General features: G+C 38.0%; 2 protein-coding genes across 4 annotated transcripts in view; both read left to right on the plus strand.

The window, feature by feature from the left end:
* LOC113260049 (carotenoid-cleaving dioxygenase, mitochondrial) overlaps positions 1 to 22,444 on the plus strand; it is a 112,764-nt gene that overhangs the window by 64,064 nt on the left and 26,256 nt on the right. Inside the window, exons 1-3 of one of the 3 annotated variants that reach the window (XM_048217220.2) lie at positions 4,660 to 4,697; positions 4,790 to 4,841; positions 12,850 to 13,054. In XM_048217220.2, coding sequence (XP_048073177.2) covers positions 12,864 to 13,054 — 191 coding nt within the window. In that variant the 5' untranslated portion in view covers positions 4,660 to 4,697; positions 4,790 to 4,841; positions 12,850 to 12,863. Of the gene's footprint in view, positions 1 to 4,659; positions 4,698 to 4,789; positions 4,842 to 8,693; positions 8,858 to 12,849; positions 13,055 to 22,444 lie in introns of those variants that run through there. The other 2 variants (XM_026505747.4, XM_026505746.4) reach the window with 2 other exon arrangements.
* TEX12 (testis expressed 12) lies at positions 3,723 to 5,940 on the plus strand. Its single transcript, XM_026505763.4, has 4 exons — positions 3,723 to 3,797; positions 4,586 to 4,697; positions 4,790 to 4,841; positions 5,640 to 5,940. Exons 1-4 carry the CDS (start codon positions 3,735 to 3,737, stop codon positions 5,782 to 5,784), a joined length of 372 nt encoding a protein of 123 aa, XP_026361548.2. The 5' UTR covers positions 3,723 to 3,734; the 3' UTR covers positions 5,785 to 5,940.

Raw genomic sequence — 22,444 nt, forward strand, 5'->3', positions numbered from 1 at the left:
AGCCTGTATAGAAACAGAAGGGTTCTAGAGTCAGGAAGCAAAATGCTTCCATAAGTAGCTAATTGGGTGTTTTGTTTTGTTTTTTTAACAAAATAGAGTTTTCATTTTATAAGGTCATAAAAACGTCAGGTCCACAGCAGTGATTACAAAGGAAGCCCATGGTGGGATGGTTGGAGGTTCTTGGTGTAGAGACTGCCAGAAGAAGAAAAACCACACATTTAAGAAATATATAAGAATACACACATGATTGAAATTGAACTAACAGATTTCTATCCTGCAACTATAGTGTATGAAAGCATGAAATGGAGTCAAACAGTGATCAGAAGCAGAGCACCAAACAAATTAATTTTAAATGGCCCATTGCTGATGATTTTTCTCCAACTGTAAAGATGTAGAATGCACAATTTACCCATTTTTTAGTTTGGGGATAAACATTTTTTTGATACAGAGCAACCCAGATGTCTTCATGTCCTGCCAACTTAACAGGATTATTTGTGAAGATTAAATGAGATGATGATAGCCCTTTGAATAGTTTAAAGCACTAGACAACGATAACTCTTGACACACTCACTTATTCTTACTCATTTAGTTTATACAATGGAGATAATATTTTAAAAATAAAATTAAATGTACCCAGTGTTCTCTTAATCTGGTGTAAACATTTATGTATTAGGTGGAATCGTTTTTCCTGGAAATATTTCAGGAACTAGATAACTATCTCTTTAGATATCATACAATGTGAAGTCTGGAAGAGGAATTAGATCAGTATTTCCCAGACTTTTGGATTTAATGGACTGTTAAGAATAATAACGACAATAATGATAATAATGCAGAAGAGATAAACACTAAGTGGGCAACTTCATATTTTGCCAAGTAAGGGCATTAAAAATCTTAAAAATCTTTAAATTTTTATTTCATGAAAGACGACTTTAACACCAAAAAAATTTAGGAAGTATATAGTATCAGAGTAAAGGACAATTCTTTCAAGCAGATGCTGTAGCTTTATGAAAAACTCATTACTTTCCCCCCTCATTTTACCACATATGGTAAAAATTTTAACACAGATTGCTATTAGTCTTCAAACAGTGGTGGGGATCCTGTAAAGACTGTCAATAATAACTCCCTAATTATCTAGTCTAGTTTTATTAAATGATTTATATTTCACAATATTAGCAAATCAAGTTAAACAGACTGAGTACCTATTTTCTGGAAACTTACTGAAAACGAATGGCTTTTTCACAAGTAGCCAATAAATAAACATATACACACGTCTTTATGACAAATAACATTGAGATAAACCAAAGGGAGAAAACCTTAGTAAGTTAAATGTAGTTTGCCAAGGGTCAAGAGTATGTACCTGGAATTTATGGACGATGTTATTGACCTTTGCTTTATGAGGTGATATTTTTTTTTCCTTCCACATCAACTAACTGGGCATAACCTTAGAATGTCTTTGAAATTGCAGGTCAAAGTCGCCACATGAAAGCACTTCAAAGTATGTGGGCCATGTATGTTAGAAAGTATTTTTTGAAAGCTGCCAATTAAGGTGACTAAACCTATTGACATAAGGAAAGGAATCTTCCAGAAGGGTGTGATTCTGAAAATGTGGGTTGCACAGAGAAAAAAGAGGCAAAGGAATGGAGGGCCTGGGTCTGGAAGTTTCGCTTGCGAGCCGGGGGAATTCTGGCTTCCCTTCAAACTTCCTTCAAACAGGCCATCTAGACTAGGATGTAAGTTTTATTCGAGAAGTAGTGTTGGGTGTCCTGTTTTGTGTTCCTTTACTGACATTCCAAGCGGGTGGGACACACCCCACCAGCCTCGCTCAGGCAATTCTTCTTCTTTCCTGAGAGACTAGTCTCAGATTTTTACTATCTTCACACACTTGGAGGCCATGAGAGATTTTTGTTTCCGAGATTCCAAGTCCACGGCAACAGTGGCAGATGAGAGGAAGAAAGCCACCCCTCCGCCAAACGCCACAGGGTTCCTGGCCGGACTCCAGGCCCAGGCTCCGGGAGCATGCGCAGCTCGTCGTGTCACGTGATTCACGCGATTCACGGGATTCACGCGCTGACTGCTGGGAGCCCGCGGAGACTGCGCACTCGCGCGCGCGAACCCGGTCTCTTCATTCCCGCGCTTTCGCTGACGAGGAAGGTCACGTCGCCATGTAGTAGACTGGGCTTGGGGTGGGGCTGGAAGGATGCATGCCCTTGAGAGTTAGAAAGCAGGCAGTGAGAGGATGAATGCCCCTCTCAGGGACTTTAGTGGTCTGAAATACAAGTAGGGAGGAAAAGACAGCGGGGAGGGAAGTGAGAAAAAAGGTAGGTGAAATGGCCCCAGGGGCCCACTAGGAGTTGAGAAGAAAGAGAAGAGTAGGAGAAAAAGGTTGCGTAAGGTGCAGGGTCATTGCTTGGTAAAGTCTAGGTCACCAGAGCATTGGATTGCATAGCCGAGCTTATGGTCTGTGAGTGGGGTGTGTCACAGGAGGAGCTCCAGCCTTTCGACTGGGCCTGGATTCAGCGGGGGGGGGGGGGGGGGGGGGGGGGGGGGGGGGGCTCTAAGTTATGACAGAAAAAAAGAATTTATTTTTGCAGAAACAGAATTACCTAACTGTAGAAGTTTTCATTTGCCATACACGCGCATTCTGTTACTCTGAGAGGGGAGAGAAGAGGTGTATAAGGAAAAGGGAAGAGGAAAAGGGGAAGGGAGAAGAGAACAGCTCTCACGTTTTCTTCTCTTTTCGAACTTCCCAAGGCAAAGTGAGCGCTACTGTGTATGTATAGTGTTTTCTGCATGCTGCTGTTACAGCACTCACATGCTGGAAAGGTATTGACAGCAATGTAGGAGCACTATAGGGAATTTATTATTATTTTTTGTTGCTGTCTTTCTGTCTTATTTATGTGAATATGATATATGACTAATCAGATTCATTACAATTATCCAGGTCATCATAGTTTCTTCAAAAAAAGCAAAGTAAATTGATAGTGAAGTATAGACAGGACTCCTCATCGTTTAAGACGTAAAGACTATCCCCTTGTAGGTTTCTACATTTTTTCTTTGTTTAAATGTAATTTTTCAGATTCTTAGGGAAATGATTTTCAAAGTTTATGGGAGAGTAATTTAAGAGTAAAATTCAGATCTTATATTAAGGTAAGGTAGGGCAGTGGAAACTCAGACATGAAATCTTCGTTCTAGTTTGGCTCAGTTTTACTTGTTTGAACTTGGTCAACTATCTCTGCCTCTGTTTTCACCTCTGTGAAAAATGACATTGAATTAGATAAACTATAAGATATATTTCAATATTAAGATTTTTTGAAGGTAGAAGAATCTTAAATTCTGAAACAGGCAGAAGTGCCAAATAGACTAGTTTGGCTGAGGGAGTAGATGAAAATCTTAGGAACGGTAGGTTGGCCCCAGGTGATATAGGACTTTGGGTGTCATACCATGGGAATTGAATTCGTTCTGGAGCAATGAATAGTGGGAAGGTTTTTGAGTTAAGGGAACATGGTAATCAATTTTGAAATATTGCCCAAACAGCAGTTGATAGGTGTGAATAGGACAGGGAGAAAGTGAGTAGTTCAGATAAGTGACAGATAATGAGAACCTAAATGAAAAATGAGAGCCTAAATTAAATTGGTGGGACTAGAAAGAAAGGGAAAGACTTAAAAAACCTGTAGCATGGGGTTTGCACTTACATTTGGCATTCCTCTAAACCTTGCAGCTCTTGCCTCCAGAATATGATGGCAAGTCACATTGTAAAAACTGATACTAGAAATTGCAAGAGACCAAGAGAACTGGAGGTAATCCATATGCTCCTGGAGCTTTAATCTTTGGTTTTATTTTTTATACTTCTGAAATTTTTTTCTGTTTAAGAGGTTCTATTGATGAATAGAATTTAATGTTTTCATATTCCCAGAAGTGGGATTGTCCCCGCAGCAACTATGTTGATTCCAGCTGTTTTTTCACTAAATAGTATAGACCTTCAAGAAACTGTTGGGAGATGAAATTTCTTTGTTGTAATTCGTGATGCAGAAACAGAAATGAGTTCATGCCTATATGATACGTAAGATTTTAAGTAATTGTTTTGCTCTAATAAGTAGGGTACCTAGGTACTATAGTTGCTGATATTTTTAATAAAGAGCACTGTATTCTGCCATTCTTCACTCCTCCTCCCACTACTTAATCTGTTTGCATTTGGGACATTATTTGCTTCCTCAAAGATTATGTTATCTTGCAGAATTTTGCAAGCATTTGGCTATTGTCTAAATGAAAGTTTTACTCTATTGCTATGGAAACATCTACCGGTTCAAGATATAGGAAACTTTTTCATCAAGGGACTAATACCATATTCAAAGTCTAATGTAAAACCAAAGTAAAATTTAGTAGGTGAACAAGATGCTTGTTAGGCCTACAAGTTTTCTTGATAATAAAATTTCAAATGACTAATTAGGACATGAGTGCATATCATTTCTAGTATGTTTGCTTTTTTACCTGAAAGATGTTTTATTTGCCTTTTTGGGGGACAGAATGCATATGTTCTAAGGATCTTGTTGACTATTTATCTATTTTCTTTACTTTCTTCTATTAGGCTCAAATGCTAGATAGTCCACAACTGTCCTCTCTTGGAAAATCAGATTCTTCTTTCTTGGAAAGCTCTGGACTATTTTATAAAGATGAATCCCTGGAGAAAGATTTGAATGGTGATACATAAAATGCTTATATTTCTAAACATTGATTTTATAATACAGAAAGTTTGTTATAGTTCATAACTTAGTGATTTTTTTTTGAACAGATATGGGCAAGGAAATTAATCTAATGTTGTCTACATATGCAAAGATCTTAAGGCAAGTACTTATACCATATCCTCTTGAGTCTTTCTCCTAGAAATAATTTTTTTCTGGAAACTCCATAATGAGAAGTTTGGTTCAGTGGCTGCAAACCTATCCAGTAATTGAAATTTCAGAGTTTTTTATTCTACCTTACTTTTTTATAATAGATTAGTTGATTATTTTCAAAGAGTAATTCCACCTTTTCCACTTAACATCCTTTGATTTGTTATTACCAGAGCTAGATACTAGGCTGGATGTATTTTGGTCCCTAATTAGATGATCTAACATTTAACATTTTATGAAAAAACTTCTTTGAGAAAAATGCCATTGGTTGAAGTTAATGATAATAAGAGTGATATTAAAGATAAAATAAATACATTTATGAAATATTTAAATATTATGTCTCTATATTTGAAGACTGAATTTAAATATTTTGTTGGCCTGAGATTATCATGTTTATAAGGTGTTCTTTTTTGTTGTTGTTGTTGTTTTGTTTTTTAAGGTGGGTTTTTTTTAACTACTGGACAATCATTGTATTTGAATGATGGCTTATGTGGTTGTTAAAATAATGTATGTAGTTTAATATTAGAATTATAATGTATTATAAGATACATAGTCTGCAGTGTCAGGAGACTTTGAATAGTCAAAAATATTTACATGACTAGTTTAACTTTTACTGAAGACTGTTTCTAAATTAATGAAGCTTTTTGATGTGCGAAGCTATTTAAATGAAGAAGCTAACAAGTATAGCATAATAAAGAACTAGACGTTCTAACTATTTAGTTTAACGTAAAACTTTTTTTTCCTCATTAGTGAGAGAGCAGCAGTAGATGCATCTTATATTGACGAGATAGATGGACTCTTCAAGGAAGCCAATACTATTGAAAACTTTCTAATACAAAAAAGAGAGCTCCTGAGACAGAGGTTTACAGTGATTGCAAACACACTGCACAGATAAAATTGTGTACTTAAAATAAGCTGAGAATTTAAGCCCATTAATTGTTGTATTAAAAGAATGACATTTATGCTCTGAAAGCTCTCTAGTTGTTAAAGAAAATGTGTGCCTTAAACATAGAAGGGGAAATTCCTTGAATTTCTTTTCTAGATTTAAAAGGAGCTTTAAACTGGACATGAATATGAAGTATGTAGCTTTTTTTTTTTTTTTGAGGGTTAAATGTTTGGCATATTTCATAAAAGTGTAAATTATTTGAATTACATATAGATTCTTTTTTTCCTTAAACCTCCTAATCTTTCTTAAAATTCTAAAATAGGACTCATTTGATAATGTTTAACAATATTGCACTTTTTCTTTTAGAATACTCTGTCTAAATAGCAATATATAGCCATGGAGATAGTTTTAAAATGTTTTTCATGGTTAGTATTATAAAAAACTAAAACCTCAAGGTAATCTGTCCAGTTTCACAATATGTAATAAAATATAAGTAAGGTATTGCTATTTAATGTTACCATTTGATTATTTTCACTATTAGTTATTATACATGACTAATAAAAATTCTTGGTTTAAAATTATTTTCTTGTGGTAAAAGTGATAAAATAAAAACCAGAAATTACTAACCAGAACCTTATGAGAGTTGGCTTTTTTACATATCAACCATATCAGTGGTACAGTGAATAAATTATTTTTAGAGCCTTAGCAACTGTGTAGTATGGGGCAAAAATTAGTGATCCAGAAGTAAAAAGATTGCATAAACAACAAGGTAACCTTGGTGAGTATTTCAAACCTATTATAATCCATAAATTGAATTTCAATTAGAGGATCTCTAGAACTCACCTAGCTAAAAAAAGAAAATCCTCTAAATAAAGGTTGGAAGGTACTGCTATGATTTTATTAAAGACTTTTAATATGTTATATAATTATGTTTAATAACTAGTATATGTAATAACTATATTAATCAGGTTTTTAAAGATCACAGCATGCATTTTGAAATCATATAAATAATTCAATCTATTTTATGTACATTTTACCAATATAAGCAATCACAAATTTGGATGTATTTACAAATGGCACCACAGGGAATTTGGTATTCCTCTGGTGTATAGCATATTTGTCTTGCTGCCTTCTAAATGTTAAAATCTCATTTGACAACTAAAACAACAATCAGATTACTATTTTAAGTCATATATACCACATTACATAATTACTCATACAAGAAAGAATTGAAAACAGTAAAATAAAATATTAACGAAAAACATTGGTTAGGTGGAAAAAATTTGTTAGGTTTGTAGAGGGATATGCTAATGGTGCAGGGTAGGTTGGAGGTCAATGAAGTAACTATTAGTAATAGAATTTTAAAATACCAAATGTAACCAGAAGACTATATTTGAGTTGATATGACATGTTACCTGGATTTTGAGTTATTCTGTTAACTTACAGAATTTTTTAATGTTCTAAATACAAAGATGTCTCTACTGACACATCATAATTAAAAGTTCCTGAGTTATTTTTTTCTAAGCATTTATTCCTAATGAGAAAGATAAGGCTAACATTGTTTCAGAGTGCATTTCATAATATGCTTGTTATATCTTGATGGTGTCACCATTCTTCAACATGTGGTTCTTTCCTATGCTGGTTCAGAGAAATGGTTTGATCATTTCATTTGGTATGATTAAGAGTATGGAACTGATTTTTACTCACAATGTGTTTACTGGTCAGAACAGCTACCTCCTAGGGTGAAGTTTCCTGAAAGCCTAATTAAGACTGATTTTTATCAAATTTTAATGTCTTTGGTACCATCCACATAAATAAGAATAATTATCTCTGAATAACTAACAATTGCAGATATGCTATTGCCCTTTAATTTACACTTCTAATATCACTCATTTCAATAAAATTTCACAAGTTCATAAATTATTTCTCACTGGTTACCAATAAAAATAGACACTGAATGTCTTTGTATATCATACTCTGCTAAGCATTGCGGGGAATACAGAATAGTTTAAGGTACTCTTTGTTCTCCTTTCTGACAGCTGTCACCCTTCCTTTCTTGAAATATACTTACATGTCTTTTCTAGGAAGACATGCTAGGTAAATGTTAAAAATATTTCTGTGCGGTGCTAGTTAACTCCTTTTAGTGAGAGTTACTAGAAGATGTTGGCAAAGGGGTCAGAAAGGTAGTGAAATGGGTTTTTGATAAGGAAAGAGGGAGGATATTTCAGGCAGAGGAAAGTATGTTAAAATGGCACTGAAGAACAAAAATACATGGTATGTTGGATAAGATTTTTCCTGAGCTGAGAATTCACACAGGGCAATAGTACATCATCTAAACTGCTGGAGAACAGGGACTGAATCTTGTTTCCTTATATTCTTAAATTGTAGCACGGTATTTGATATACCAGTGCTCAGAAGTGTTTGTTAAATTAATAAAAATATACATGGTTATACATTTATTAAGGGCATGCCTTCACAGAGCCTTATTCATACTAGATTGTCAGAAAATGTTTTGTAAATAAATGGAAAAGAAAAGGAGAGATGAAAAGCAGAGGAGCAGAAGATGGAAAGGTAGGTGTGGCCAGATTGTAGAGTCCTTTCTTGATAGACTCCATTTGGACTTTATTCTGTAAGGAAAGATATGTCAATCTTTCAGAGGAGAGAAGTGGCATAATGAAACTGAGCCATGGATCAAGGCGCTTAATTGTAGTGTGAGAAGAGATTTGAAAGAAGAAATTTTGGGAAGGGAGACCACTATTGGTGGTCCAATTTCAGAATTTCAAAGAGCTACTTATCATAGGTAGTTGGGATACTTCTGGAAATGTCGACAGACTGGGAGAGATTGCAAGCGTCTGGAAGCCCTGCCCCTTGTCTGCCTTCCCTGACTTCCTCCCCCATTCCCTCCTCTTCTGTCAGTGAGCCAAGGACAGCCCAGGAAGTGAGTGAGAGGTTTTGGAAATCACAGGATCTGCTGCTGCTAAATTCAATAACAGAATGTTTTATCAGACCTTTCTCCATTTTGTCAGCAACCTTTCTGCCATTGCAGTGGGGTTCCTTTCTGTGGTAGTACACTGGATCCCAGGTAGGGGATTTGCCCCTTCGTCCTCCCCTTCCCCCTCTTCCTAGCTGCTCAGGCTTCCAATTCTGTGCCTTTTTCCTGAAGAGTACTGGGGGCTTCTGAAGCTTTTCACTCTGTGTGTAGCAGATACGGGCAGTAATACCACAGAGGTGGGAGTTACTTGTCAGGGAAACAGTCTTTCCATTTGTATATTTTCTATAACATATGGGGCAGGATTCAGGATTTAGGGGTTCTTGTGGATCTGCAGTAGGAAGAATATTCACTATTTAGACTCTTCTTAATTGAAAATCACTGCTGCATGTCCTGATGGAAATGTTTGGTTCTTCTGTTTGCACTCTGGGGGGACTGCCTTAAAACCTCTGGTTTTGTTTTGTAGTTTTCTATTATAGCTACTATTGTTACATGATTTTATTTCTTGAAATTGGCTGATGTTGAGCTATCAGAAATCCTAATATGCGCTATAAACTTTAAAATTATTTAATTCAATAATTTAGTGCTTGCAGTATGCAAGGCAGTGTTTTAGGTACTGGAGTGAGGGTAAAAACAAGTGACCCTTTACTCAAGGAATACCAGTAGTAGATGTTATAAATTGTATTCATCTTTATCACACAAGAGAGGGTAAGGTGAGTGCCACAACAGAGCTGAAATAGATGCTGTGTGAGTTCAGACTAAGGAGAATCGGTTCTTGCTATAGGAAATGGGAATGTTGTGTTTAAGAAGCAGGTGATATGGCCACTGGATCTTGAAGGATGAGTAGGGTAAGTGAATTTCACCTGGAGGAGATGGGAAATATCCTAGGTGAAGAGAAGGGTATAATTATGATGAGGAGAAGAGACTAGGGAGTGGTTTAGTTTGGCTGGAGTGGAAGGCATTAGTGAGGGGGGACCTGGACAGGTAAGTTGGTGTGAAATTGTACACTGCCTTCGGTGCCTGGCCAAGCAGTTTAGACTTTACTTGGTAGACAGTGAGGAGTCATTTTTGAAGGCTTTTGGAGGATTATTTGATACAATCAGATCTGTACTTAGGAAGGCTAATTTAGTAGCAGTGCTTCCCAACCTTTTTCACATCATAGCACACATAGAAAATGATAATATTTTTACCTCACACTAGAGTAAATTGGATGGGATCTGGAGCCCCGTGAGCTATTTAGAGCTGGAGACAATTGGCCTGTGGCCTCCAACCTTTCCAAGGGATAAAAGGATCAAGAGGCCCAACCGTTTGGAGGTTCCCATAGTAGATAGCTTCCCTATCTGGTTTCTCCTTCCAATTAAGAGACTGTGATAATATCATCTAAGAGGTTGTGAAGGCCTAAATTAGGACAGTAGAAAGGACATGACTGAAAGGTAGGAGAAGTTGAAGCATTGATGCTGAGGAGGACAGGTTCAGGCCAGAAAAAAAATGGGGGGGGGGCTGCCCAGGTGGTGTGGACTAGCACAAATCTTTACAAAGGATTTGCCCAAGGCACCCTTGTAAACTTCTGAGCCTGAGTAATTTATACTGGCATCCCTGTATCATCCCCGTAGCATTCTCTTCCTGACCCTGTCTGGGTATAGTCAGAATTTAACCACTTAGTGAATGTGAGGGGACGGTGAAGAAAAGGAATTCAAGGCCTACAGAGATTTTGAAGCTAGATGATTTAGCAAGTGGGAAATCTGGATTTGGAAAGGGGAAAATAAAGAATTCTCTTTTGGTATGCTGAGAGTAATCTGCCAAGAAGTACTTGGTGAAATTAAGGGACTAGGTGAGACTACCAAGGAGGGTGTGCTGAGATTATAAAGAGTAAAGGTCCAAGGTCAGACTCAGGAGGTGATAAGGGGAACAGGAGCCAATTAAGGGAGTTAACATTTGGAAATTATCTACTACCATATTTAGTTATGACAACAAACACAAATGGGAAGTATTATCCTCCTTTTATACCCATTACCCCCATTTTATCATTGAAAAACTTGAGGCTCAGAGTGATTAGTAACTTACCCAAGGTTGCCAGCTAATAAATGAAGCTAGCATAAAGCAAACAAAAAGGGGGCAAGGAAGTTAGAGAAGAGCAGTGTTTTCAGGAACCAAGAATAGGGGTTTAAGGAGGTATAGGTCACAATATCAAGTACCATGGAAAGTTTGAAGAGTATATAAAAAACTGCCAGTAACATATGAAATACAGAACATATAGACATGTAAGTTTTTTTCTAAAACGTGAAGTGTTTTAAATTCATGAATCTCTATTCAGACGAATGTCCAATCAGGGTATTCAATTTAATTCTACTTAAGTGCGATGACTAAAATAACTGACCTCAGGATATTTATTTTCATGTAAGAGGAGAGTGAGATGAATATGCATAATATAAATAAAAGTAGTAAGATAAATACCTAAGGTTTCAAATCATCCTCTTTATACCTCTAATATTGTGGTTCTCAAAGTTTCATATGCCTAAGAATACTTGCTTGCTGTATCCCAGAAATTCTGATTAGGTCCAGGGTGGAGTCTACATTTTAGCAGTAATACCATGTGTTTCTGTTCCAAGTTGTCCTCAGACCATACCTTGAGAAACGGTGGTCAAACAAAACACTGATTACACTATAAATGGTCTGTTGGTATGTTCATATATATCAGGTTCAAATACTTTTTATCCCTTACCAGTTACTACTTTGTTGAATGAATAAATAATTTGAAGGAAGATGATATTACATCTTGTTGGATCGATCATTAAAAGCTATGTGAATAATGATAGCTAACATTTTTGAGTATTTACTATGTTCTAAAAACCTTACATAACCTAACTCATTTATTATTTATAGCCTTAGAAGTAATAAGAATTGTTATCCCCACTTCAGAAAGAAAACAGAGCACAGAAAGGTTGCCTTGCTCAAGGCTATTTATTTGGAAAGTGGCAGGCCAGGATTTGAACCCAAGCAGTCTGGGGCCCAGCAGAACCTGGGCCAGTACTCTTATTAAATATTACACTACACTTCCTCATAAAGGAGGTAGCATTTGAGATAGAATTTGAACAATACTAGCATTTCCTTAGGGATAGATTAGTCAATTTTATTTAGGAAAGCAAAAATAGTTGGGTTTGACTGAATTGTTACTTACAGAAAAGTAGAGGGAATCATGTACTCTAAACTGAATTTTATAAAGATTGGAAAGAAATGAGATAATAGATATAACATTGTAAAATATTTTGCTAAAATAATGCAAATCTCACTTCTTAAGAGGAAGAGTGTCTCTGTGTATTAGTTTTCTAGTTTAGACTTCTATATTACTGTTAAAATTTTATGAAATAAAATAAAGCACTGTCCAATTAATTACATATCTGACCACCCCTCTGTGTTAGGCAACACTACCTTGTGAACACCAAATAAATATGAAATAAAAGGGATAATTTTCAACTTCTTATATAATAATGATATTTTTCTTCTTGTGGCTTTTGAACTTCAGGTAATTTCAGACCAGGTATCACTGCATAATTTAGTTCATGACACCCTTCTTTTAAAAAATGCCATGTACATTCATGCATATGTCATTAAAATGGAAGAAATTGAATTACAGATCCTACTAAATTCTCATAAATTGCTGTGAAATCTTTGGCATCCTATTCTGGTGTATCAAAAGTACTGAGGTTAGTGTAATTAGGATAGTAATGAATAATGGTCATTTTTTGTCATAACAATGAGGTTGCTTTTAGCACATCTGAAGTTAATACATAGTTTCAGTCTTGTGAAAAGAGGAGCATTGTTCAACCATGAGAAATGATAATAATAATACAGTCCTGAATTAATTCTTAGGCAGATTTGTACTGCAAGAATTAAAAAAAAAAAGGATTATTGTAGTTCAAAAATGGAGAACCAGAGAGGTGACGGTTTGAGAATGAGGAAGAAGAGGAATTTGGAGACTATATTTGGTTGGTTTTGCTTTTCCCTTACCAGTAGGTAAGAGTATTGTCTATGGAGAAACAGGCATCTTGTACAATTTTTTTGTGCTCTTGATTTCCTCTTCACAGTTTTGAAGAAATACATGGATAGTAGTCATCAGAAGAGGACAACCTTCAGTAAGCGTGAGAGGCTTCCATGTATTGCACCGCTACTAACCACGGTGGAGGAGATGCCACAGATGGTCTCTGCTCGAGTCCGAGGACATTTTCCCAAGTGGCTCAGTGGCTATCTACTTCGAACGGGGCCCGGGAAATTTGAGTTTGGGAAGGATAAGTAAGTTTTGATTTTGGAGAACAAAATCTTGATTTTGGATTTTTTAGCATGGATGGTTCTATGGAATATGCATTAAATCTGTTTTCTCTCTGAGGCTAACATTGTCATGCAGTCCCTTTGATTATAGGTGAGAAAAAAAAAGAGACTTAATTCTTAAAAAAAAAAAAAAAAAGTCCTGAGTTTTCTGCTTTGCAGAATATTATGAGTTTGTAGTCCTCTGAAGGGTTATGCCAAAGGAGAAGTGTCAGGAACTGTCTGTATGACCGAGCTCTGTTTCACCACAAGTTCCTGAAGGAAGGGGCAGTGTCTTCACCTCATACAGCTCCCCTACCCAGTGCTCCCCAGACACAATGGCTCTTTTAGTTCCTCAAACTGGACACATTTATTTTTGCTCAGGGTCTTGGTATTGGCTTTCATCTGTCTTCCCAAGTCTGATTCCTGTCATTCAGATATCAGCTCAAGTCTCACGTCCTTTGAGCCTTCCCCGATCCCCAAATCTAGAAATGCTATTATTAATTATGTTCCCTATCGGGGCGCCTGCGTGGCTCAGTCAGTTGAGTGTCTGACTCTTGGTTTCTTGGTTTTGACTCACGTCATGATCTCAGGATTGTGAGATTGAGCCCAGTGATGGGCTTGGCACTCAGCTCAGAGTCTGTTTGTCCCTCTCCCTCTGCTCCTCCCCTCACTTGTGTGCTCTCTCTCAAAGAAACAAAATCTTCAAAAAAATAGTATTACCTATTTTAATTCTCTGTACAGCACTATCGAGTGCCTAGTCTTTATTTGTTTGTTTATTGACGGTGTTCCTCCACTAGAATGTAAGTACCATGTAGGCAGGGAGTTTTTTCTTGTTCACCCTATATCCCCAGTATCTAGGGGTTGTACTGCTCTTAAATAGCTCTCAATAAATACATGTAAATAAATGAAAAACTCTTAGGTAACTCTTAGGTATATTATTTCTCTGTACGTCTAGTAGGGACATGAAGTGATGTAAAGAATCCCCTATAGTAAGGAAGGAATCTTCTTTGCTTTAAACATTTTTGAATATTAAAAACTTTTTTCATTATAAAAGTTTTTACTTGTATAAAACTTTCTGAAATATAGAACAGAATGAAGGAAAATGTGAACCACATCCTCTGTTAGCACTTTGGTGTATTTCCTGCTAGTCTTTGCCCCATATCTATAGATGGGTGTTAAACAATTACAGTCATATTGTATGTAGATTTTTTCATTGAAGTATAATTGACATGACATTATATTGGTTTCAGGTGTACAACATAATGATTTGATATTTGTATGTGTTGTGAAATGGTCACCACAGTAAGTCTAGTTAACATCTGTCACCACACAGTTACAAATTTTTTTTTCTTGTGATGAGGACTTTTAAGATTTATTCTCTTAGTAACTTTTAAATATGCAATATAGTATTATCGACTATAGTCACCATGCTGTGTATTACATTCCTATTACTTATTTTTGTACCTTTTGACTTCCTTCACCCCATTTCACCTACTCTTACCCTCTTCCGTCACCATATCTTGTAGCCACCAATCTGTTCTGTTTATCTATGAGCTTGGGGTTTTGTGTTTTTTGTTTTGTTTGGTTTTGTTCTTAAAGATTCTGTATGTAAATGAGATCATGTATTTGTCTTTCTCTGTCTGATTTATTTTATTTAGCAAAAGGCCCTTACTATGCTGTCACAAATAGTAAGATATTCTTCCTTTTTATGACTGAATAATATTCCATTGTATATACATATACCACATCTTCTTTACGCATTCACCCACTGCTGGGTACTTAGGATGTTTCTGTATCTTGGCTGTTGTACGTAGTGCTACAATGAACGAGGGGGTGCAGCTATCTTTGGAGTTACTGTTTCTAATTTCTTCAGATAAATATACAGAAGTAGAATTACTGGATCATGTGGTAATTCTGTTTTTAATTTTTTGAGGAACCTCCATACTGTTTTCCACAGTGGCTGACCAATTTGCATTCCCACTGATAGTGCATGAGGGTTCCCTTTTCTCCACATCCTCACCAACATTTGCTATTTCTCATTTCTTTGATACTACCCATCCTAACTGTGAGGTGCTATCTCACTGTAGTTTTGATTTGCATTTCCATCATGATTAGTGATGTTGAACATCTTTTCATGTGCCTCTTGGACATCTGGATGTCTTCTTTGGGAAAACGTCTATTCAGATCTGCCCATTTTTTTAAAAAAAGATTTTATTTATTCATTTGACAGACAGCCAGCGAGAGAGGGAACACAAGCAGGGGGGGTGGGAGAGGAAGAAGCAGGCTCCCAGCGGAGCAGGGAGCGTGACGCAGGGCTGGATCCCAGGATCCTGGGATCACGCCCTGAGCTGAAGGCAGATGCCCAATGACTGAGCCACCCAGGCACCCCTTCTGCCCATTTTTTAATTGAATTGTTTATTTTATTTTTTATTTTTAAAAGATTTTATTTATTTGTTTGAAAGAGAGGGAGAGAGAGCGAGCAAGATAGCAAGAAAGAGAGAGCACAAGCAGGGGGAGTGGCAGGCAGAGGGAGAAGCAGGCTCCCCACTGAGCAAGGAGCCTGATGCTAGGCTTGATCCCAGGACTCTGGGATCGGCCACTTAACCTACTGGGCCAACCAGGTGCCCCTAATTGTTTATTTTTTTGCTGTTGAGTTGTGTGGGTTCTTTATGTTTTGGATACTAACTGATTTTTTTTATTTTTGCCCTGATTTAAAAACTTTCACACTATTATAAGCCTTTTAATCCATGTTGCTATGAAATCTGAATGACCATTATTTTTAATGGCTGGATAGGAAGGTGAATGAGCTGGCCTATAGATCCCCCTGGCCCTAATCAGCAGAGTTGTGCTTTTTTCTACTTACATATCTGGATTCCATGCAAGTTATAATTTGAAAAAAGATTCTAAGGCAAAAAGAATGGGGAGGAGAAAGAGAAAAATAAAACCATGGATCCAACCCCAAAAGACTAATAGCCTCTTACAAAAGCATATGGTCTTTCATCTGCTGCCGAAGTAGCTCTAGTAAATTTTAAAACCAAGCAGCAGAGCTACTCAGGGCCTGGTTTGCACTACAGGCCTCTTTGAAGATAAGCATCTTCGTGGGGGAAGTGGTGGTTTGGCTGGTGCTCGTGAGCGTCTACTTTGTACTTCAGATCCATTTCTTCCGGGCCAGCAGTCGGCATTTACAGCAGGAACAGGGTCTGGCCTCCCCCTTGGGTGTGAAGTACAGATGCTTTCAGGTCAAAGAGGAGGTTCGGTTTGGTGCTCGGCTCACCAGGTCAGACTTCCTGGGCAGGCGGAGACCTAAAGCCCAGGGCACCCCAACCTGCAGATGAGAGCAGCCCCACTCAGTCATGAGTCTCTGGTCCCTTTGAGATGCCCTTCGGGAGTCTCTGTCAACATGCGGACGTAGTAGTGACATGACAAAGGCCCTTCGTCAATCAAAAGTATCTTATCAGTGATTTCGTCCATGGTATCAATGATTGCATGCTTATCAGTTTTTTAAATGACGTGAATCTGGATAGAATAGGACCTGTCCTCAGCCTTTTAATACCTACCGCTCTCCTGGACTGACTTCAGGATCCGTGACGAAGGTGGTGCAGCCTCCCATCCCCACTGCAGTGACTGTCCCCTCTGTGCCACTACAAGGCCACATGCTGGAACTTACTCCACAGAATCGTCCTGCCCTTGACATCTTGAACTCTGAGACTCTGTTCTCTGCTCAAAACCCCAATGGCCACACTCCTCCATTCCCATCAGACTTATTTTCAATGTCCTCAGGCTCTCCCCTGCTCTGTCTTCTCTGTCCTCTCAGTTTATCAGCGCTGCTTTGACTTCTTGTCCCCGGTGCAGCTTCCACTGTCAGTCACTTCAAATACCCTCTCACCACCCTCCGCGCTTCCTGTGCCCTGCGGACCGCTGCCCCCCTCTGACGGCTGCCAGTCCTCGGGGAGCCCATCCCTGCTTCCCTCCGCACAGGCCTGCCCAGCAGTTCCAGAGGAGACCACACAACCCCGCTGGTGGATTCAGTGACCAAATCCTGGTTTGCAGCCCTGGTTGAGTCCTTGGTGTCGCGGGGGCAAGTTTATCGGTCATTGTACTTCCCAGCTTCCCGCAGCGTCCCTTCCTGAGCCTCCTTCACTCTGTTTGTCCCTCTCACTGTCAACGGGCAAGCGGGCCTACTTCACAGTGAAGAGGGGTGATTGGTTTGGAACTCCTTCCACTGCTCTCTTCCTCACTTCCAAACTTCTCCATAGAAGTACCTTCTCCTGCCTCCTCATGATCAGAGGAGGAAGTGGCCCTGGTCCTCTCCTCTGAAACCTTGCCTCTTCATTCATACCCTCTCCTTGTGTCTGTTTCTCCTTCACCTACCCCTCATCTCAGCCTCCAGATGTCCCTTCATCCTAAAACACCCTCATTCCCTATTCCACCTTCCCCTCCAGCTAATACCTGTTTTCCTTCCCTCACTGCCTCTGTTTAGCTGCTTCCTGGTGTCTTCTCAGTTTGTTGCCCTCTGACTTTTAACCCACCACTCCACTGTATCTATTTTCAAAAAGGTCACCAAAGCCTGTTAATTATTAAACGAAATGGGCTTTCCAGTCCTTAGCCTGACTTTTTAACAGTGTTTGACATTATTGACCACCCGTCTTAAAATGCACTTATCCCTGGATTCCTCCATAACAATTTCTCCTGATTCTTTTTCTTTTCCTTTTTTAAAAAAGATTTTATTTATTTGAGAGAGAGAGAGAGAGCACGCAGGAATGTGAGGAGGGGCAGAGGGAGAGGGAGAAGCAGACTTCCTGCTGAGCAGAGAGCTAGATGCTGTGCTTGATTCCAGGACCCTGAGATCAGGACCTGAGCCTAAGGCAAATACTTAACCAACTGAGCCAACCAGGCACCCTCTCCTGATTATTTTTCTATCCATCATCAGATTGCTCATTCTAAAAATAAATTTTTCCTGGCTCACCTCACTTCACTGGTGCCTTTGATATTGATATATCCCAGCCTCTGCCCTGAGTATTCCTCTTCTCTCGTTATTTGCTTTCTTTGGTATAGTAGAAATAATACATTCTTTGGAGTAAGATGGAGTGGATTCAGATCCCATTTTGCCATTTATCAGTGATGTGGTCTTGAGCAAGTTTTCCCATATGAGAAACGAGGCTAATTACATAGATTTTAATGACTGGGTATGAGAATTAAAGGAGACAATGAGTGCCTCTTTCAGTGGCTGACAAGAATTGGCAGTCAGTATGTTTTCATTTTCTTCTTTCCTTTCAGTGACCTCTCTCCCCACTCCCTTTCCTGCCAAATTACTTTTTATAGTTCACCTTACTTGTTGGGGTGTTGTAAGATCCCAGGATTTGGGGTCAGCACTGAATTCAAATCCCTTTCTACCTCTTACCAGCCCTGACACCCTGGGTATGTACTCTGTACATTGGTTTCCACATCTTTAAAATTCACAGTATCAATGCATGTGTGTGAGATAAAGAAATACACTTAAAATAATATTTTATATTTATATATAAATTAAAATATATGCTTATTTTTATACACCCATAGGAAAGGATGTGGTCAAGTGCTTAGCTAGTCCTGGCAGGTAGTAAGCACTCAGTAGATGGTAGTGACTGTCTTCTTTGCACCTGGCCTATGCCTGTCACACACAGCTACTCTCAAACATGCTCTCCCACCCCCAGCCCCATCTCTTGGGCTCTAACACCTGTATTTTGCCAACTGGCTATAGAACATCTTTACTCTGATGGCTTCAAAAAGCTCAGACTCTTGTTCAAAACTGAACCCTCAGTGAAAGCAAATTATCCCTCAGGTATGACTTTTTGAACCTTCCCTTTTTGTCACTGCTTTTATCCTATCAGTCACGGGACTTGTATCTGGAATTTGTCCTTTTCTAATGATACTGCTTCAGTTCAGGTTCTCATAATTTCTCACCTGAATTATTGCCTGATCTCCTCATTGTTTTCTCCCAATCTGGATGCTCCTCATTCTATCCCGTGTTCTACTGCGTGTCCAGGGTGAGCTTTCTAAGATGCAGTTCTCACTGTTTCACTCTCCTGTTTCAAAACCCCACATGTTGCTGTTGAAGGTCTTTGAGCTGTAAATCTAAGTGCAGATAAGTCTTGTGCTGACCTATTTCTCCACCATCATCGCCGGCCGCTGAAGACTTTCCCACACACAAATTTTTAACTGGCTGTTCCTCCAGGATACCATATTCCTTCCCTGCTCACTCTTCCCTTCCTTCCTCCCTCCCTCTCCCCCTTCCTTCCTTCCTTCCTTCCTTCCTTCCTTCCTTCCTTCCTTCCTTCCTTCCTCTCTCTCTCTCTTGCTTCTTCCACCACCTCTTCCTAGGATGCCCTTCTCCCCTTCTCCAACTGGCAAACATCCTTAGGGAACCCGACAGATGTCTTCTTTCTTCTAGACCCTTCTCTGATTCCCACATCCTTCCATCCTGTTGCTCCTTCTGTACATGGATAGTATTTTTTAATGCTTGTCTGTTGTCTCAGAGAACAACTGTATGACATAGTTATGTGCCTGTAAGCACTAGTCTTGGCACAAGTCAGGATCTTATGAGATGGAATCTAACAAGTTGAATATTATTAAAGATATATGTAGAGGAAGAGAAATTTTACAAGCACAAGGATGAAAGTGATGTGGTTTAGCAGCAAAGTGTGTTAAAAATTACTTAGGGGTTTTGGTTGATAGCTCAGTGTGAGTCAACAATATGAGGTGGTAACTCCCCCCCCCCCAAAAAAAAAGAAAGAAAGAAAAGAATATGAAGTTTCTTAAATGAAGAAACTGAGTGTCTGCTGTTACACCCAGAGTATTGTGTTTGGGACTGTGTATTGTGGTTTTAGAGGTGTTTAGATTAGAATAGCAATAATTATTGAAATTATTTTCTTTTTAGTGTTTTTTGAAAAAAATTACCCAAACAGAGAAACCACTAGCTAACACAGTCAAGAAGAAAAAGGGAGGAAGCACAGATGTGCAAAACAAGAAATGGCAGGGGGAAAGGAAACCATCGAAACAGATAAAAATGTACAGGAGACTTTGCAGGCCTCCCAGCAAATACTTTTGAGAACCTTGTGAAATGCATGGTTTCCTGGGACATTAATTAATAGAGACAGCATGTGTGAACAGAACAATTTCCATAGAGGAAAAAGAGATACTTACTAAGTAGCCACCTCTCAAAAAAAGCACCAGGCCCAGATTTCTTCACAGAGAAATGCTACCAAACCTTCAAATATCAAATAGTTCCGATGCTCTATACATTATTAAAGAGAATTGAAAATGAAGGGAAACTTTCCACTTCTTTTTATGGAACAAGTGTAATATTGACTATCTACACATGATACAGACAGTACAGAAAACTATTACTTATTCGTATTATTTATGAATATCCATGAAAAAATATAAAATATATAGTACTAATACAAGACAAATAAATATTTTATTAACAAATAGAATCCAACACTAAATAAAAATATAATTCACTATGATAAGGCAAACTAAGTGCATTATTTGGAAATCCATTAATACCATATACCATATTAATAGGGTTTAGAATAAATAATTGCAGGATTATCTCCATAAATGCTGACAAAACTTTTGTCAGAACTCAACATCCATTCTTCATAAAAATATTCAAGAAAACAGGACTTGATGGATACTTTTTTTTTTTTTAAGATTTTATTTATTTACTTGACAGAGAGAGAGGGAGACAGCCAGCGAGAGAGGGAACACAAGCAGGGGGAGTGGGAGAGGAAGAAGCAGGCTCCCAGTGGAGGAGCCTGATGTGGAGCTCGATCCCAGAACGCTGGGATCACGCCCTGAGCCGAAGGCAGACGCTTAATGACTGCGCCACCCAGGCACTCCTGATGGATACTTTCTTAACATGATTTTATGTATACATATGTAAGTATATATGTATATGTATACACACATATAAATATATGTGTATATGTAATCCGTATGTATATATAGAAAATATATGTATATAAATATATGTGTGTGTACATGGATATACACACATGTGTGTATTTATATAGATGTATATATATATACATACGTATAATATATTTTAATCTTAGCCTTAAAACCAGTAGTATTAAATTGGGAAAAACTGCAAGTATTTTCTTTAAGACAGGAACAAGGAGAAAATGGCCACTATTCCACTGCTTTTCAACCAGATGTAACCAATACAGTTAGACTAAAGAAATTGATTAGAGGCACAAGGATTAGTAGAGTAAAACTATCTCTATTTGCAGATGATATCTTAGTAAACCTGGAAAACCACACAGAATCAATGACAATACTAACTCAAACAATAAAAGGTAAGATAACGGTGTAAAATTAGCCTACCGAAATCAATAGCCTTCATATACACCAACAATAACCACTTAGGGAGCATAATGGTGGAAAAAACCCTTAAAGTTGCAACAAAGAAGATTAAATATTTAGGAATTTAACAAGAAATGTGCAAACTTTAAAACACTCCTGAAAAACACAATTAAACAAATGAAAAATCATCCTGTGTTCTTGAATAGGATAATTCAACAACATAAAGATGTCAGTACTCCCTAAGTTAATTTTAAAATTTAATACAACCTTAATGAGAATTCTAACCAGTTTTTAAAGGAAGTTAGACAAATCAATATAAAGTTTATATGGAAAAATAAATACTCAAGAATAGTCAGGAAAATACTAAAAAAGATTTTTCAGTGAAGGGACTAGCCCTTCCAGACATTAAAATATACTATGGGGTGCCTCGGTGGCACAGTCAGTTAAGGATCTGACTCTTGATTGCAGCTCAGGTCATGATCTCAGGGTCATGAGATAGAGCCCTGCATCGGGCTCTATGCTCAGCATGGAACCTGCTTGAGATCTCTCTCTCTTTCTCTCCCTCTGCCCCTCCTGTTCATGCTCTTTTTTTTCTCTCTCTATCAAATAAATACATAAATGTTTTTTTTTTTTAAAGATTTTATTTATTTATTCGACAGAGATAGAGACAGCCTGCGAGAGAGGGAACACAAGCAGGGGGAGTGGGAGAGGAAGAAGCAGGCTCATAGCGGAGGAGCCTGATGTGGGGCTCGATCCCATAACGCTGGGATCACGCCCTGAGCCGAAGGCAGACGCTTAACCGCTGTGCCACCCAGGCGCCCCCTAAATACATAAATCTTAAAAAAATACTATAAAGCATCAATGATTACACATTATTCAGTGCATGAATAAATAGGCAAGTGATATAGAGTAGAAAGCCAAGAAACCCAAAAATGAATGGAAATTAGGTTAATAATAAAGATGGCATCTCAAACCACTGGGTAAAGGGTTTTTTTTTTTTTAACTTTATTTCCTGGATTTTTTTTT

This window comes from Ursus arctos, unplaced genomic scaffold, assembly GCF_023065955.2.
Source record: "Ursus arctos isolate Adak ecotype North America unplaced genomic scaffold, UrsArc2.0 scaffold_22, whole genome shotgun sequence".
Lineage (NCBI taxonomy): Eukaryota > Metazoa > Chordata > Mammalia > Carnivora > Ursidae > Ursus > Ursus arctos.